The 18,854-nt window shown below is 39.2% G+C and overlaps 1 protein-coding gene across 1 annotated transcript in view; it reads right to left on the minus strand.

Annotated features, from left to right (window-relative positions):
* Window positions 1-216: 216 nt before the first annotated feature.
* LOC104076768 (prostaglandin F2-alpha receptor-like) overlaps window positions 217-18,854 on the minus strand; it is a 19,018-nt gene continuing 380 nt past the window's right edge. Inside the window, 2 exon segments of the mRNA XM_009577759.1 lie at window positions 217-522; window positions 18,750-18,854. The exon segment at window positions 18,750-18,854 is cut by the window's right edge and continues 15 nt beyond it. Coding sequence (XP_009576054.1) covers window positions 217-522; window positions 18,750-18,854 — 411 coding nt within the window.

The following is an 18,854-nucleotide window of genomic DNA, read 5'->3' on the forward strand; positions in this document are numbered from 1 at the left end:
ATCATTCTACTACCAGTTTTGGAAGGGATCTATTCTAAAGGTATTAAAACATTCAAGTGCATCTTTTGGAGTCGCAATATCAAACCGGTAAGCAACAAGAGCAAACCACTCACAATTTAAAACAAATGGCAAACCACTGAGCCTTGGAATTCATTTTAAGGTATTGCCCGTGTATGAGCGTTGCCTCCATCCTCTCTTCATACACTGTGTTTAACTTCATTGCCCCGTAGAGCTGAGTGGCTGTAGGTTTATTTGTTTGGAACTTACTGGTGACTCAGATATTGCTGCAACCTTCAAAGAATTCTTGATGGAGCTGAGTTCCAACATGTGTAAGTTTATGATGTGCACGCCACAACATCCCCTTGTGATCTTGTACAGGTTTCTAAGTACGGCTTTCCGGAGAAGAATGTACACCCAGGGATCTAAAATCTGATTCCACGTTGCCATTCGGAGAGCGAAAAGTATTGTTTCACAGGTCTCCTTTGAACGACTCTCATTTATCCCAATTCTGGCCATTGTCACCTGAAAATGGAACATTTTAAAATTATACATCGAAAAAATACACCAAGAGAGCATGCAATGAGTGAAATCATTTCAACATTATCTCTAATCTTCACAGCTTCACAGCATCAACGCATCCCACTTGCAAAGTACATACTTTCAGGCATGTAACATTTATCATCCTAGAAATCCTCTAATGTTTTGCATAGGATGTAGATGTGTCTCTGCTGAACCACTTCTGCCGAATCTTGAGGAGAGGATGGCAACCAGCCAGAGAATACCGTCCAAAACCAGGGGGTTATTTGAGCAAGGAATAAAAACTTATCCAGAATTTGAGCTAACACCACATGCCAAGACTGTTCCAGGGATGGATTTTTTCAAGGATAGAGGCCACTGGTAGATCAAAACATTTTTATGAAAGGTATTTATTTTTTCACATTTTCCAAATTAAAGTCCGCATAAGGGATACAGCACCTTGATTTCTTCAAGAAGATTCACATGTTTTAAGCTGCAACGGAACACAATTTATTGACACCAGAGGGTTTAGAGGTTTCTAGGAAAATTTAAGCCATGGTGACAAAAGCCACCCATACCCCTCCTCTTGCCAACGGAGACACAGAGCGTTTCATTCACCTGTGGAGGTGCTGCACATGGACAGACCTCCACCAGCAAGAACACTGCCAAAGCCAATAGTTTCACATGGGTGGGGGCATTAGTCTTCCAGTATAGCTCAGCAGGACTGTTTCTGGCAGAGGATACCCAAGAGCTACACCAGCCCAGTAAGTTCTGGCTGGCCTCCCCACTTTGCAGAGCTGCAACCTAGGCTTTGAAACACCAGCCCTAGTGAAACACACGCCGCTGGGGCTCCTGCCCCGCAGAGCTCTCCTTTATGGGCTTTCTGCCACTGAGGTTTTGTAACCTGAGTTCCTGTGTGAAGAAAGCCTGACTCTGCAAAGCCAGGAATCTGCCAGAGGACAGTAAATTATCTCTCTATTATTAATCTTAAAAGCACATGAAGACTTTTTTGGTAGAAGGATGAAACACTGTAAGGCTTTCAGTTCCAAAGCCTTTAAAGCGATACAGTTATTTAACTAAGAAATGGTATATTTTACAACTGATGTTATGAGTACACTGATTTATTGGGCAATGAGAGATAGGGTCAATCTGTCTGAGTGCAGAGGGTCATACTTTCACAAAGATACATTGTAAAAAAAAAAAAAGCTGAAAAATAATGAACGAAGAGAGAAAAACTACTGCTCAAGATTCCAGCAAACCTATTTTACTCCTTTTTAAATGTTTCTCTGTATTCCTAGGCCCTACCTGTAGCTTGCAGGTCACCGCATCTGAGTATAAACTTGAGCAGAACAGAGTGAACGCATAAAAGGAGACCGTATTTGCTTGATTAAGCATTTGATCAAGCGTTTCTGTATGGACATCTATGGGAGCAGCGAAGAGAGCCCATAGGAACATTCCTAAGGAAGCTGGTAAGACTGGCAGAAGCACAGCTGGGAACCGGTGCGAGGAGGAGGAAGAATGTCTGAGCACCGAGCCAATACAAACATATACAAGTCAGTTCCCTGAATCTGCTTTTCGCCCCACAACCGTTGGGTGCATTCCTCTCTGACATCAGCAGCCCACCCAAACTTGGACAACTCCTTTGGCTTCTACACGGGATGTTTTCTCAGGACAGTCCTACATTTTATTTATTAGAGGTCCAATACCACAAGCCAAACTCAGACGGAATACTCCTCACTCACGCAAGTAGGACCGGGCAGCAAATGACAGCACAACAGAGTTCACAGACCAACGTCCTTATCTGATATACCGCATGCTTGACTTAATACAGACATATAGCTTCCTAATCTGCTTCTTGATGTACTTCGAAATTCCATTTGTTGTTCTTCTCTTGCATTCTGCAAAGTTAATAAATGCCAAATCCAATGCAATTTCATGCCCAGAAGAGGAGGCAGCAGATGTTGCCATCTAGGAAAAGTAGCTCCATCCAGACTTTGTAAAACAGTATTATTCTCTCACACGTTACCTAGCAAACTTGTGAGATTCCTTTCCACTTAGTAATAATCACCTCTAAGTTAATCCATTCCTTTGCTGCTCAACTTGCTGGCTCAACATAAAGTACCTCTGTTTTGATTATGGATTTACATACAGTAAATTAGGACAACAAGGAAATTTGATACATAATTTTATGGATTCTGATACTTGGAGAAGCTTCATCCAGAACATTTAAGTTACCTCTTCTAAATCGTGGCCATACAAAAAATAATATAACTGAACTCACAAGTAGCAAGTAGAGCTCATGTACATAGCTAAATGCTTAAGCAACTCAGCTGTGAATCCCTGTATTGGAAATAATAAGATAAAATCTACATTCTCTACAAATTTTGTTCCATAAAATAAGCATTTTCTAGCCATATTACTTATATTACTTGGGAGTGTTATGCAGAAATGAAACAATGTTTCCTTTCTTGTATCACTAAAACCAACACAAAATGATATCCCAACTTTTTGAAGTTCTGAGAGGCTGAGATTTCCACCTAGGCCTGGACTAAGACAGAGAATCTCAGTCCAACCCCAAGCATGAGCATTTTTATCCTAAAACACTTGTGGCAGAGCAGCGGTAGTGACAGACATGTTACCATCACATTGCCTCCAGGTATGAAGAGAGAGAGCTTCTCACTCCTCCAAAGAGCCTGCACTGTACTGGCAGCTCTTCCGTGTCTTCTGAGAAAACACGTGAGAAGACCGCAGGCAACTGAAGCCATCTGCATGCAAAGAGAGGACAAAGAGGAGACCATGTCCTGGCTACTGGAGCTTTTTTAAGGTCATCTGATGATTTCTAGAACAAGACCCTAAACTCCAGCGGAAGAGGGGCAGAATGGAGTGAGGCCAATATAAATTATTATTTCTATCACATTTTCATGGCCATTTTTTTAACTTAAATTTAAATTCTTAAAATACTATTCCAAAGCCAGTTTGAAATTACAAATTATAAAAAGGCCTAATATGCTACCAGCTGTTTAATAAAGGATTTCATTGAAGCAAAACATGCAGGCAGTTTGTATTTGCTCCCCAGGTCGAGAAAGTCGTGTCACTGAACTGGCACAAGTCACCAGCTCAGAAACCGCAGCCAGTGCTTCCCGCAGTGCTAAGCTGACTTCTGAGAGCAGGACCTCCTCCGCAGGCACAGAAAGGACACTCCTTTTCTTATTTGACTAATACTGTTCAATAATTAGTTCAAAGTCAAGAAATCAATTCAAAGACTGACTTTTTTTTTCCTTCCATCAGGTTAGTATGATGAAGGAATTCTGTCCTCCGTAGCCAGCAGTACACAAGGGGGGAAGCGGGAAGAGGCAACGCGATTGCATCATATCTAGTTGCCTTTGATCTCCACAACTGAATTTAATATTCATGCAGATTCAGCAGTATGACTCAAAAAATTAATCCCCAGCTGGTAAATAATAAACGTAACTCATGACATTTTCTAACATATTTAGAAATGTAAAAATCCAAGTAGCATTTTGCTGAGTTATACAATGTTTATATGAAAACAGCTGTAGTATGTCTCCCTGGTTTGCAAAAAAATGAAAGTATCACATGACATAACCAATACAATTCAAACTTTCTTTAGGAAAGTAACTGTAAAAGCATAACTGTAAAAGTGACTTTTTAAACCAAGGCTGCCTGCTTGTAAGATACAAAGTTACTCTGACTCATATTAGTCCTTGTTGGTTTAAGGAAAGACCTGAGAATTCCCTGTCCCTAAAATTAAATACAGAGAAATCAAATTTGTGTCAAGCAAGGACTTGACACAATACATTAAACTTCTCCATCCTTTTTTTCCAATTTTAGGCTTCACTAAAACCAAAGCTCACTTTGCAAGATCCAGAGTCTGATGGAAAAATTTTAAAAACATTTTGAAATTGTTGACTTCTACAATTTCGCATCTAGCAGATAGCATCGGAGAACTGCCATTTCCCTTAGGAACAAAGCTTAGTGCAACAAACTGAAAAAAACTGCTCCAAAGCTTCACACCACTTTCCAAATCTAAACAGCATGTCTTTAATTTCCCTTCCAATTGGATCTCAATTATATGAGAACAACTAATAAGCTAAACGGCAGTGCTGCTTAGTCACATTCCTGTTAATACTCAAGGACAGCCAGTCAAAACAAGAAGCAGACTTTACAGCTAGTTAGGAAATAAGGCAAACTGTAATACTACTTTGATGCGTTTCAGCACATAGGTTCTAAATCCAGGTTCTATCCTTGACTTCAGGAAACTGGATAAAAAACAGTCACCAAGAGATTGGCATGGAAAGCAGAGCAGACAGGCCAATTTTGTTATGTGCAAACAAATATCAGAAATTCTCTTCCTCTGTAGCTCAGCCTTCAGGCTCCATTTCCCTGTGGGAACCTTGCAGACCCTCCCAAATCTCTTCCTCTTCCTTTGGATGTCATTACAAACAGTTCTGAGCATTTCCATTAATGGAAGAAAGTCCATGGTTTTTTTCAGTGTTTGCAGAATACTCATATTTTGTCACTGATGCCTATGTCGAATCAGAGGTGCATATCCTCTTCTCCTGAACCACAGAGGACTTCAGGTGGTATTCTACTGACTATGTCCCACTCCATGGAAATAAAAAATACATAATTATTTTGAATTTCCAGAAGTATTTGGAACTTCCATTATTCATACGTATTACAAAGAAGCTGCAGTTTGCTATAGGCAAGAGCTGATAGAAGATGATACTTTGTAGTACTCTATAAACACAAACTTTTAAAAAAAAATTTGCAAAAGAGAGGGAGAGAGGAATCAAAATGTATCTATCTTTACATTTCATGTACCATTTTATAGCTCCTAAGAACAGCCATTAGAAAAGAAACACTGACAGCAAATTGCCTGTATCGTTGCTATATAGATATTGGAGTATATAAACCAAGCATTTGTTGCAACAAAGCTGAGTATGCTTCATTTTATTTCTATATAAGTCAGTTTAAAAGCAAGGGCTTCCAAGAAAAATATGTAGTGCACCACTTCTGCCATCAAAATGTTAGTACACACACTGTACTACTTATGCCACATAATGCTTTTTATGTTATAGATCTGCAACATGTTTTTCCCCTAGTGTTTTCCTTTCCCTTTTTAAAAGAAAAACATGAACCATACCTTCAACTTTTATATACCAGATGATCATTTGGCCTAGCAAGTAAACTTTAACTGAGCATAGTGAAAAATGTGTATTTCAAAAGGAATTGGAGAAGACAAGATGCGTTACCAAGTTTTCCTCCACATTAAAGTCCAGAGGATACTTTTAAGGGGATACGTAATACTTCCATGGGTAAAATATTGCAGGATCAGCTCTTGACAAGTAGCAGCAAATTCTCCCATGTACACTTCTGTGAAAAAATAATAATGCCACTAAAAATTAACAATGGATCCACTGGCTCGCTATTCAGTAGGGGAAAAATCTGTGTCTACCTCCCGAAATCAAGTTCTAGTCCAAAACAGGTAAATCAAGGATGGTGCCTACTACCTGCCGTAATATGCATCCTTAAACATGCAAGTTTACTTATTATCCCATTAAAGGCAGCCAGTCTGAGAAAGACCTTTCCCCTACCAGGGTCGCAGTCTCTCTCGGGAAACACAGAACCCAAATGAGAATCAGACAGAAAAGATTCGGATGACCAGAGGTAGCTGAGGTTGCAAAAACATTGTGTAGAAGCTTATTTAGCCTCCATGTGCTCCGTATTTACCCCCCTTAAAATGGAGCTGCGTCAACCTTTTGGAGGTATTGTAAAGCTAAAGGCACTCAGAGCTCAGAGGTGTTCCCAAAGCACCACTGCTGTGATAAACATCAAAAAAGTATAGAGGAAACAGGAAAACACAACATTCTGCATGAAGTCAATGAACATAGTTTCTAATATTCCTTCTCAGACACAGTGGATTTTGTGATCAGGCGATTTCTCACCGGCCGATGATACTGCTTCATGAACATGGTACTGTTCAGAGTACACGTGCCTTTTCTCGTGTTGGCAAGATCGAAGCCTTGAAACAGTATGTCCAAGCACCCCTCTGAATTGGTAGGGCAGATCTCACACCAACTGAACGCCAAAGAAAGGACTGCAGCATAGCAGCAGACATGAGACACTGCAGTCATGACGTTAAATTAAGGCTCTGTGGGTGTTTGCCACCCAGCAGCTCAGCTCCGTCTGACCTTGCCGTATGATCCCTCCTCGCCGACGCCGTTCAGTTCTTCTGAGCTTTCTGCTCTCCTCGTGCAGGCTCAGGTCTGCAGAGGACTCTCAGTCTGTTGCACTCCATTACTGTGCCATTAGAGTCAAGTCTGACATTTTCACCATCTGTGTTTTTACAGCTTTATGCAAAATATTTATGGATGGCAACACACTTTCTGAACAAACATTTGGAAACATCATTTGAAATGAGATTTTTATGTATGCAAGAATTTGTCAAAATTACTGAAAAAAATGTAAAGTGCCACAACATTATACTCACTATTTATATTTTATTAACTGCCCTTGGCATTATCACGCTCTATATAAGGCAGGAATTCAATTATGAAGTAAGCCTCATAAACAGAAGGATTTTTTTGTGTGCATAAACTCGCAAACATTAACTGAAAGTGAAGCTTTTATTTATGTCAACTTTCCCCTTAGACACTACCTAGTTGCATCTGTTTTGCAGTAACATAAATTCAGGTTGGGCTTGAATGAAGCATTCCAGGTGCTTCATTCTCTCTTTTCACTCTCTCTCTTTCTCCAAAAGAATCCAGATATTTCTAACTTGGATTGACAGCCCTTTTTCCTTCTTTCCTTTCCTCCCCCTCAAAATTAGAATACTTTCGTTCAATAGCTGGCAATGTAATTATTCTCACAACTTAATTGATTAACTCATTTGAAAGCAAAGCAGAATGGATACGGATAGAGAAGATTTTAGCGTTGAAAACAGTAGATGACTCACTTCGTAATGAAAAGACATAGTGTCCGTACCAAAGTCAAATAAACAACCTGTTTCCTGAGCTACACGTTTTAAAGTTACAAAAAAGCCTGCTTCCATAGAGCGAGGAATGTATTGCTGCCTAACAACAAGGCCTATAACAAAAATCCCTTGTACAAAAAAATTAATTTTACAAATAAAATTAAAATATTCTTTACCCAGCAATGCTGAGCGAAACTTTACAGGACAATTGCTAGACCTATTGGGACCAGAAGACAATAGAGTATTTCTAATACTGCATAATAAGGACCATCCTGACAAACACAAACGAATGAAATAATTAAGTATTTAGGGATGTAAGGACTATACGTATTCAGGATCCATTTATTCTTCCATCAGGGTCAGTTGGGTAAAGCTTCAAACCCTGGAAATGGCCTATTACTTCTCTTCTGTTGCTTTGCTTTTTCAGGTTTTCACACTTATTTGGAAAACAATAACATTTTTATTCGTTAAATAAATATTCTCATTGATTTAGGAGCAACAGAACTTCTCTCACTAATACCCTACAAATACCCAAAGAAAGAATCACAAATAACACATAATACTAGGAAGAGAACTGTCTGAATACAGAAAAGAAGAGACAGTATACAGAGAACCTGAAAAAGGAGCTGCAAAGGTCCATAATTATAGAATGAATTCAGCATTTAATTACTGTTAATGCACAAGATCAAATCAATAGCTTAATTGAACTGTCTTTTCAAACATCACCACGTTCATGCTGCTTCATTACTAAAGTCATCCTCCACTGTATTTACATGTCTGAGGAGAGATACAATATAGATTCAGCAACCAGAGGCAAATCTTCCACTTACATCTTTGAGAGCAAGAAAATGTTCTTCTATAGGGAATGCAGGATCTGCCAGTTCTTACCCGGCCATTTTTTTAATTCTCTCAGATTTGTTACTTTTGTCTAAGAATCCAAGAATTAGGCTGAATTCTCTAAGGATTCCTTGGACAGGTCACTCCCTGATTTCAGAGGGATGGCACATACATGCAGGCTTTCAGGGCAAATACCACCGAACCCAGGGATATCCATACATACTAAAAGAAGGGAGAAGAATTTCACAGTGAGTCAGTCATGATATATAGTGGCCTTTTCACCTCTTCCAGAACTCAGGAATGCAGATGGCTTTGATGTGTGACCAAGCCTGCAAGACCTCAAGTAACAACAGGTCTAAAAAAGTAAAGAACCTACTCTATTGTCTACCAATAGAGTCAGACCTCCAGTTTAATAGTCTGAGAAGTTATGGTGTTTATTACATGGGTGTAGGGGGAAAAAGAAGAAAAGAAAAAAAAAATGTTAATTTGTAATTATATTTATGTATGTTTATGTTTACCATGTATGCAACATACACAGTGGAGGAAAATGAGATCTTTTTCATGATGGACTGGAGTACTAGTTACCTAATGACTTGGCACTATCTGATTTGCAGGATTTGCAAACCTGGCCGGAGGCAAAGGAAGAAGGGATGTGTTCCTTTCATGTTATTTAAAAAAAAATCACCTTTAAAAGTGACTTATTCTATATATCATTCTGGAGAAGTACACTAAGAAGCTATGAACGAAAATATCAGGGCTAATGAATTAGCAATATATTTACCAAGTTGGAATATATAATTTGCAATTATTTTTTTCTTTAATGTTGGCAAATAAATTAAAAGGGACTGTCGTGCAGCTGGACCATCTTTTAGGTGGAGAAGGGAAGAGAAAAATCAGATTTCCATTTAAGAGTGATTTATTTCTTACTACTTCTGCAAACCCACGCTCCTGGAAAAAGTGGATTCAATTTTATTTCCAATTCACTAATGAACTGTAAATCCTAAAACAAATTGCTGTCACTCACATGGATCCTCACCTCCTTCCTGCTTCACCTGCTGTTTTAACACCCTTCCACGCATTGAGGCAGAGGGGAATGCAGCTGGCCATGTCCCCGCCAGCACAAGAGTCTTCCTCCCCACATCCTCACGTCCTGACGTTGGTCATTACCTGAGTGATGTGGTTGCTCACAGACAGACTCGCTACATCCTTTACATCCTCCCTCACTCCCATAACTTTGGGGCGGCCGTGCAGCCCACGCACAGCCGGCTTACGCAGGGTTCAAGGCACCGGAGGCAGCTGGCAGCACACAGGTCCGGGACAGCAAGTAGGGCACCAGCTGGAGATCAGTCATTAACTTCCATTTCTCCAATGACAAAGTAATCTTTGGTTTCTGCAAGTTTAGTACCGAGGCCTAATTTTCTTTAAAAAAAACCTCAGTTCAGGACATCCCTTACACAAAGGCTCATCTCGAGGAAATCATGCAGAAACACAACTCCAATGCCATTCAAACCCACGCTTCGGCACGCACCTCTGAATGAGGTCTTCGCACGGCTCATTAAAAAGAGTTGCTACGAAAGAGGTTATGAGGTGCTCTCCACTCCCTGCTCTGTCTGCAGCAGGTAAGAGCAATCCTTCAGCAAGAGACAGTATATTACCTACAATGCGGCTCAGGTTCATTCAGCCACTCAGATATTTCGCCTCATCGAACATGAGAATGAATGCGAAAGAATGAATTGCAATTACTAAAACTTCACCGTAACTCCTGGTGTAAACCCTTTCTGCAATGTTCTGCTACCTGACCATTACTATTTCTACAGAACTCATGATGGGATCGTGCTCCGGTTCTGCTAGGCACTGTGCACGCACACAGTAAACAGGCACCTTCCTTCCTCGGGGAGCTTGTAACCCGAATTGCAATTCAGCAATTTCTGACTACTTTAATGTAAAATTTAACTCTTAAAAGCATGTGAAATAAGAACTATTGCTCTGTTTTAAATCTAAACAGCATATTTCCCAGAAAAGGATCCAAATAACGAGCGCTCTCAGACATGAACTGATTCGACACTGCTATTGAGACAAGCAACTTCTGCTAGAAAGCATTTATAATCACCATGCAAAACTTAAGATTGTGAACTAACACCATAATAACATAATAAATGTCTCACAGAATATATGAACGTATATCACACACTGATGTCTGTCATGTTAAACCTGGTGAGGATGGAGGAGTTTCTGGAGTTGTTCCAGGGGAGTGTATTTGTCCCAGAGACTTTTCAGCAACAAGTTTACCATTTAAAGACTTTCAGATAATCAGGAAGAAGAGCTTTCCTAAAATAACCATCTAAAAATGGTTATGCTGTGTATGACATTTTCCAAAAATGGCTATGCCGTGTATGATATTTTCAAGCAAGAATAAGTGTAATACCTAGGAAACAGGAAGAACCCACTTTTATCAAACAAAATTGGAATGTATATCAAATTGACTTACTTCTTAATATCAGGCACAGAATCCAAAAACTTTACCAACTGCATAAATAAGGGGAGGTTGTGAATGGAAATTTATCTGGCTGAAGATTTCAGAATTTGATTTTTTGAGATGGCAACTTCAAAATTGCAAAAAATCAAAATTTTCTATGAAAGTCACTGACATCTATTTGGAATTAAATATTGTGTTTCCATTTATAGATCTTTATGGTTTAATTATGTATATATAATATAAATTTAAAAATCAGCAGCAAGCAATTTTGAAAGAAAAATAGAACCACGTTGGTTTGAAAATGCAGTGTTCTCACATGACTGGAAACCTGCCTTCCGTTCTTTTTCTCTCCAAAACAAACCTCATTGCATTCTGATGGCACTACGTTTTCAGAAAAAGGCTTCATGTAAGTTTTTCCAAACAGCACAAGTAAACATAGATAACAAAAACTACAATTATGCTTCTCCAAAAGCCTCTGGTAAAAGACAATCTGTCAATCTCAGCTCTTCTTCCTTCCCTAGTTCGGACCATTACCGTAGGCCAATGTGCTGACCACTGTCCATTTCTTCTCCAGAACTTCTTTCCTGTTGAGAGAGTTTCTCAGCTGCTCAACTCCCTGACTTCTGTGAGAGGGAGGCAAACACTTGAATTACAAATATAGCCACAATTAATACAGAGTTTCTAAGCACTCCATGATAAATTACGCCCTGGCCCACACTTAAAAACATTTTTTTAGAATTATTCATATTTCTCAGAAAGGCTAAGACCCGTAAGATCTCTACAAACTGTAAAAGATGAAAATAGGAACAGACCAATTCTGAACACTGAAACGGTACCTTTGAAATTCAGTATCATTTTAGCTGGGTATACTTTAAAACGATCCTCATTCCATTTCTCACCTAACCTGGTGGAAATTCGCCAGCTGTGCCTCTTAAGAATCCAAAATAAAAGAAAGATCTCTACAACCAATACTAAAAAAAGGCATGAACATCTTATCCAAGGGTTTCTAGTATCATAGAAACACATTAGAGTAAGTGGATTGAATTTTTAAATTCATTGTATTAAGCTTTGTTATTCTCTCTCTGCACACACCTACAATTTCTTTCCAGGGAGTATTTTCATGGCAAAAGCGCGCTCAAATTGCCTGAGTTGCTGCTTAAACGTTATTCCACAGGAAACTAAGCTAAAAAGACACTTCTCCTTGACACTAACAAGAACTTCAATCAAAGTGAGTGTTCTTTTTCATCTTAACCTCTAAAATCAGCCATTTATTCCAAAATATTTTTGGGGCTATAATATTAGGAATGATGCTAACATTTCAGTGATTTAACCTTGAGTATCAGAAGCTCATTCAGAGGAATTCAAGTAGGAATAGTGATTGAATTTGCACAGTGTTAAAGGATGTATTGAGAAACTCGGCAAGCAATTAGAAGGCCATGATATGAGGGAGAGAGAGAGCCCTTTTTCTAGTGCAGCTTGAAAGACAAGCAAACTGATTGAGACTTTTTTCTTTCCAGAGGAGCTCAGGGAGCATTTTATTCAGTCCTGATCTGACCTCTTCTGACACAGCAAGGCCTGGAAGAGAATTAACACCCTACCATTGACAATAACGATTATGGTATCGATGCTTCGAACTATAGATAAATAGGCGTATCTAGCGGGCCTTCTGCTAGCAAAAAGCTTTTTTCTTTTCCCTATGAAACTGGTTCACTTATTAAAACCGTTGTGGCAGAAGTGGGCTCCTGAGATGGGTTTTCACCCGGCCCAAGAGATGCAATGGCAACGTCCAACGGGTATTCCCGTGGAGGTCCTGCAGCAGGTCACCTCTCCTGTGCTCATCAGCCTGCCACAGGCAGAGTGTGAAGTGTAGCCCAGACCCCACTCGAACCACATCTTCTTTACTCTGACAGCATGTCCCATCTTTGTATGGTGTCAACAGACAACCATTCCAGCAAAACATGACAAGAATTCAATGACAAAAGCCAGCACAAACATAGTAATTATCATTGATTATCTTCTTAAAAATCTGAATCTTGAAAAAGACAAAGTGTGGTTTTCCCATGTGAAAGTAACTTTTACAATGGCATTGAAAGCTGTAAGGTTAGCTAAACACGTTTAAGAGTACCTCCTTCAGTCTTCAGGAACAGATGACTGGAAATTGAATGTCTAATTTATTCTTTTTCAAAAGAAAAGATGGCTCTCCTTGTTGACAGTGCCTATGCAGGCACAACAAGCTCACGGAGGCTGCAGCTTCGACTAACAACGTGTTTTGCCAGTGGCTCTGTAAGAGAATACACTTCTGCAGAACAGCCACCCATGAGACCTGGGGTGGCCGTACTGTACATGGCGACAAGGGCCTCACTGGACCAAGCATCTTGGGACATCTTGTGTCTGCTTTCCCTCAGCTGCATTTTTCAATTATGAAAATCACCAGCCAGAGAGCACAAGAGAAGGGACAAATTTTTAAGTAACTACTTTGTTGTGGGGACAATACAACCAGCAATACTTGAAGGCATACAAACTTTAATAAAGCAATGAGCTTATATAAATGATGCCCATTGCACATATAGGCATAAGGCAGTACAACAGAAATTTAAACTTATTAAATTGTTAAAGCTTGTTAAAGAATACAGAAAACAGGAATGGAGAAAGATGCTTCAAGGGTAACAGGGGTATAAACTCCTGGCAAAGTGTCACTGTGCAAGCATATACGTGACCACACACACAAAAATACTAAAATAGGATGCACGGAGGACGGCCTTGTACAACAAAATACCTTATACTGTATGCAACTACATGGCCTAGAATTTAGTTAGTGTAAAACCTGTAACCCACTGACCTCCTTCAGCACCTACCAGCCATGAGCCTGTCTCAGCACCCGAAACACCTGGTGGAGCAGCCAGGGTGGGGTGGGCTGGGGTAAGGGCATTCCACCAAGAGCATCCCTGTTAGCACAGCACTGCCCTTCTCACCTCCTCTGGCAGCATATTCACTGAAAGGACCACTCAGACCAGCTCCAGCAGCTTCTAGGTTGGAGTGATTCAGCAAATTGTAAGCTAAATGCAGCCCTAGGTGCACGAAAACCAACCATCAAGCCTCGTTGCATGAGACAATCTGAGGACAAGAAGAAGTCAGAGCGAGTTCAGAGAGACACAATTAGCATAACAAATTGGAAAGGGAAGAGATGACATGAGAGGAGACTGCTAGAAATTAATCTAGGCAGTAAAAAAAGCAACTGAATAAGAGCTGATTTAATCATATGAAATAAATAGCTGAGATCTTTAAAAAGAAAAACAGAAAGAGAGGCTATTTTCTGCAGTAGAGGGGAGGTAAAACTGGAATGAAAGTAATCAGATAACTGCATGGAAAAAGATCTTAACAGAATAATTTAAATGTGAAAATATTTTTCTCAGGCTAAGACTGTGTTCCACACGTGAAAAAGATTGTACATTTCTCCGTATCATAATTTGTTCCCATAGATAAATTCACTCTGAAATAAACCCCTCACTTTGCTACTCCAAAAACAAAATTTAAAATGTTTTTATCCCTTGAGCCCCACAGAATTTGACGCACTGAAGTCAAAATCTGCTCATACGAACACAGCTCCAAGAACAAGCTGTTTCATGACAGGCCAGACGTCAAGTCACAGCCAAAAAACAGCTTTATATAACAATCTATTTCATCAGAGATGCTTGTCACAAAATGCTCCAGCCCAACTATTTGCTTTGGGAATCCAATCCCTAGGGACCAAATTTATCCAACAAAATTCACATATCCCTAGCAAAGGGCTAAGACTCTAGCAAGGATGAAAAAAGATGACTTACTACACAGAGAAGTTGATCTTACTATCTTTGGAACGTATTTTCCTGGAATTACCCATCACAAAGTAAAATTATTCAACTGTCAGAACAAACGTGCCCCTGCAAATCATTGACTACATAGATCATCAGAAAACTCATGAATTTCACTTGTTGCTTTTTTTGTGATTTCCCTCCTGCTCTCAACTCCTCAAAAGGAGATAAATGTTCCCCCACAAGGGAAGAAGCAGGGAGCACCCCTCATTCTGGTACTCCTCTAAGGAAAGATTCCCACACAGTGGCAGAAAACTTGAAAAAGCTGCTCATTTTTGAGGAACAAATGAGATGGAGATTCAGGAAAGGAATCCAAAGGAAGAAACGAAATCAGAAGGAAGTCCCTGTCCAACAGCCCCAGGCAGAGCCCCACATGAGCCATGCCATGGGCTCTGCTGCTGAAAAACACTCCAGGTCTCCAGGAGTCTTAAAATAGAGGTGGTGATTGATTATAATATTATATATTACTATATATAACATCAAATGTTAGATATATATACATATACATATACACAGATAGATAAAGGCACCAAAACAAGTTCACTACCACTGAGCAGGTGCAGAAGTCAAGTTCACTTCCACACCAGACACCATAAAGGACGACCCAGGGTCTTGTGTCTCTAATGTCATCTAAAAGTGATTTTAGCACAGGACAGTGACTGAATATATAACTCCACTTGGAAAAAAAAAAACAATTAAAATCTAATAGTGAAGTAAATCTGCAGTTGGATCACAGTATGGGATTGACTTGATTTTGGTAGCCGTGCACATATGACAATTGACGTAACACCAGACTAGATTAAAAACAGAAGAAAAATAAACAAAGCAAACCCCCCATCAGATGGAGAATCACACCAAATAAATCCAAACTCTTGTATCTGCAACGCACATGTGGCTTTCTCTTCCAAAAGTTGCTTTGGTTTATATCCGCTTTGGTTTATATAGAGGCAATTCACTCTCACATAACATTTTTTTCCATATACTCTTTGGGATAGGAAACGTGGGTAAAATCCGCAATTCAAAGATTGACACTGACTTCTAGACTTTGCTTTGAGAAAAAGTTAAAAAAGCAAATGAATGCAAAACAAGCATGTATTTAGCTACTTTGCCAAATAATTTCACCTATGAACACCTGCTCATATTTATTTCAAGAAATACATATTTAGGTATATGCTGATTAAATTATAGAATCTAAACAATTCATTTCACAAATTAAAAGCCCTGAGAGGTTCCAGATAAATCAGATGAGTCGATTTGGATCAGCAATTCTTCATAAATCATATGCTTTGATAAACCCTGGATCCCTCTATTGTAGCACTTGAGCAGTACATTCCTGGCAAAGCTTTATCCCACTGAGTCTGTATGCCCCACGGCAGTCCAATAAAGCTTGCTAAATTAACGCTGTGCTTATATCAAAACAAAGAGTTGGTAATTCAGAGAATTAACTTTGATGACAACTCTATGATCCTATTAGCCAAGAAAGGTAATACCTACCAAGGACCCCATCCCTCGCGTTCCCCAGACTATTGAACTCTGGCTAAAACACTACTTGTTCACTTCCTCGAAACTTTGTTTCAAGAACTAAATCCTACCTTACACTAACTTTTTTTTAACTTCTCGTTTCTCACATAAACTTGTCGATATTGCAGAACTATTTTCCATACTGCCAGGCTAATTTTGGTGATAGTTTGGCTCGTCTCATTTCAAAAGAGATCCAGAAGCAAAGCGTCGCAAATCTGGAATGCAGAGAGGGCACCAGCAGATTTGCCACTTGCACCAGCAGAATTGCTTGTGTATCACCTCCCTCTGCAACACAGTCCCCAAAACTACCAAGAACAAAATTAAGCAAGAAGTCATTCACTGGTCTATATCACCAGCTCATGAAAACACCAAACTCTGAAAAGACTCTGAAAAAAAATTTGCTGCTGGAATAATAATTCATTGTCAACTACAACTTAGATGAAATTAAATACTTTAACAAAAGTAGTGTTGTGATTTCATTAAAGATTGTCAAGATTTTAAAAATTATGCTTTTATAATTAACAAAAATTGAAAGGCTTAACAAAATTACCAACACTGAAAAAACAACCACAGTAGTTGCAATTTAGTGTTCCTTCATATGTTGAATAAATGAAGTATCTCTTTTGAACTAAAAAAGTCTATAGCTCTTTGATACCCAAGGGCTTTTTAAAAATCACATTAATTCCAACCTTTAAGGACAGTTATTTTATCTGAAAATAAATGTCACCAAAGGATAATATACTGTTTTTTTCATGAAAAGTAAAGCCATCATTTGAGTTGCTTTTCTTGAAAACTGTTCTGAGGCTTGCCCCAGACAAATCTCAGGAGGTGTCTGGAAGTAACCAGAAGTAAGTTCACTACAAAAGCTTGCTTCTGACGACTTTGTTTATGCTCTGTACGCAACAGCCTGGACACTGACAAAAGCCAACATGAATTTAAACTATGCTGTAGAGCAAGTCTAGAAAAATCGGTAGAGAAGCAGGGGAAAATTCTGTGTGTGTTGAACAAAAGTGAGAGAGTTTTTGTGCATTTCAGTAATGCAGAGATTTATATCCAGACTCTCTCCTTGAAGTCTGCGATACTGGATTAATTAAATGCTACCTGCCTACCTAGCTGCAGCTAGGCTAATATCAGTATCTAATTCAGAACTAGTTCAGGTAACTCCATACTATACCATAGACAGTGAGTGGATGAGATGTAGCTGGATCTGATTCAGATCTCAGATTTAAATTTCTATATTTGTAAGCTCACACTGAAATTGCTCCTCATTCACACCAGTGGAAAACTACGGGACCTTGTTTCTAGAAAACAAATTAAGATTTCCTACTACTTGTAACTTAACCTCTCTCACCCTAGTAAGAAAATAAATTTTCTTCAGGTTTACTGCAGTAAAAAAAGTCACAGTTAGTATCAGCTTTATAATGCCATCATACAACAGGAGCCGTCAAATTCTCTCCCATATCATAATCCCAATTCCTTTGACCCTGCTGGAGCACACGCTAACATGAGCAACACTTACCGTCTGGGAAGAGTCAGAGCAGGTACCAGCAAGCAGTCCTAAGTTACAGCTGGGACAGCTGAGAAAGCGCACCAACTGCACAGAGCAGCTTTGCTAGTCATCTGTCCAGATTACAAACCCAGGTTGGTCAGGTCTAAACCAAATTTTTATTTTAACCCACTGCCAACCACTGTTTTTTAATACAAATCTAAAGCAAAGCCCTTAATACCCTGCTAATGGAGTGGAGGATTTTTTACGTTCTTAACTGTTACCTTCCGTAACCCAGTTCACAAGTAGCAGCAAACAGTAATAATAACAATGAACAGACTACCATAAATAAAAAATTATATGAACCACAGTACAGACTAAACAGACTTGCCACTCCAAGATTTCACTGAATTTTTGGACAAGCTCAATATTTGCTCTGATTTATTCTAGCCACCATTCTGCTACCCCTGTCTGCTTCACAGCACTAGAAATAAAGTCCTCACAGTCCCTACACATTTTGCTTACTCAATCTATTTTGCTTATGATAGGAAGTGGAAAGTAATTACCATTTTTGTTATAGATGCATAGGTAAATACATTATGGGCAATATGCTGTAAAATTAATACATTGAAGAATGAATGGAGCTGTTATTACAGCTAAAGCACCTTAAAACCTGGAGACAAAAAAGTGTAACTTTTATACAGTGATGTGCATTAAAAATTGGCAAACACGTTAGGCTCTTACCAGGAATGGACTCCAGCAAATGCAAGAAACACACATTATAGCCAAGAGCTGAATGATCATTTCAAAATGATGAGATCTGCCTTGTCTTTGTTGACTTTTAAATTTGACTCTTAAGAGGGTAATTCCTGTGACAGCATTGCACAAGAATGAAATAGCAAGGGCGAGTAACCCAAGGCAAGAAAAAAGTAAGAGATAAAATCTGTCTTCCCAGTCCTCAACATGTTCTGTTTTATAGAAGCACCAGGTCCTCGATGCTTGAATTTGATAGGCTCTAAACCTAAGAATAGGCAGCAAAGCTATAAGAACAGCAAACACACATACCATAGTCAACATCATTTTCACATGTTTAGAAGTCATTTTTGTAGAGTGAAATATTGGCTGAGTGACTCCAATGCACCGTTCAACAGCCATCACACTGCCCAGGAA

The sequence above is a fragment of the Fulmarus glacialis genome, unplaced genomic scaffold (assembly GCF_000690835.1).
Source record: "Fulmarus glacialis isolate BGI_N327 unplaced genomic scaffold, ASM69083v1 scaffold815, whole genome shotgun sequence".
In the NCBI taxonomy this organism is placed as follows: domain Eukaryota; kingdom Metazoa; phylum Chordata; class Aves; order Procellariiformes; family Procellariidae; genus Fulmarus; species Fulmarus glacialis.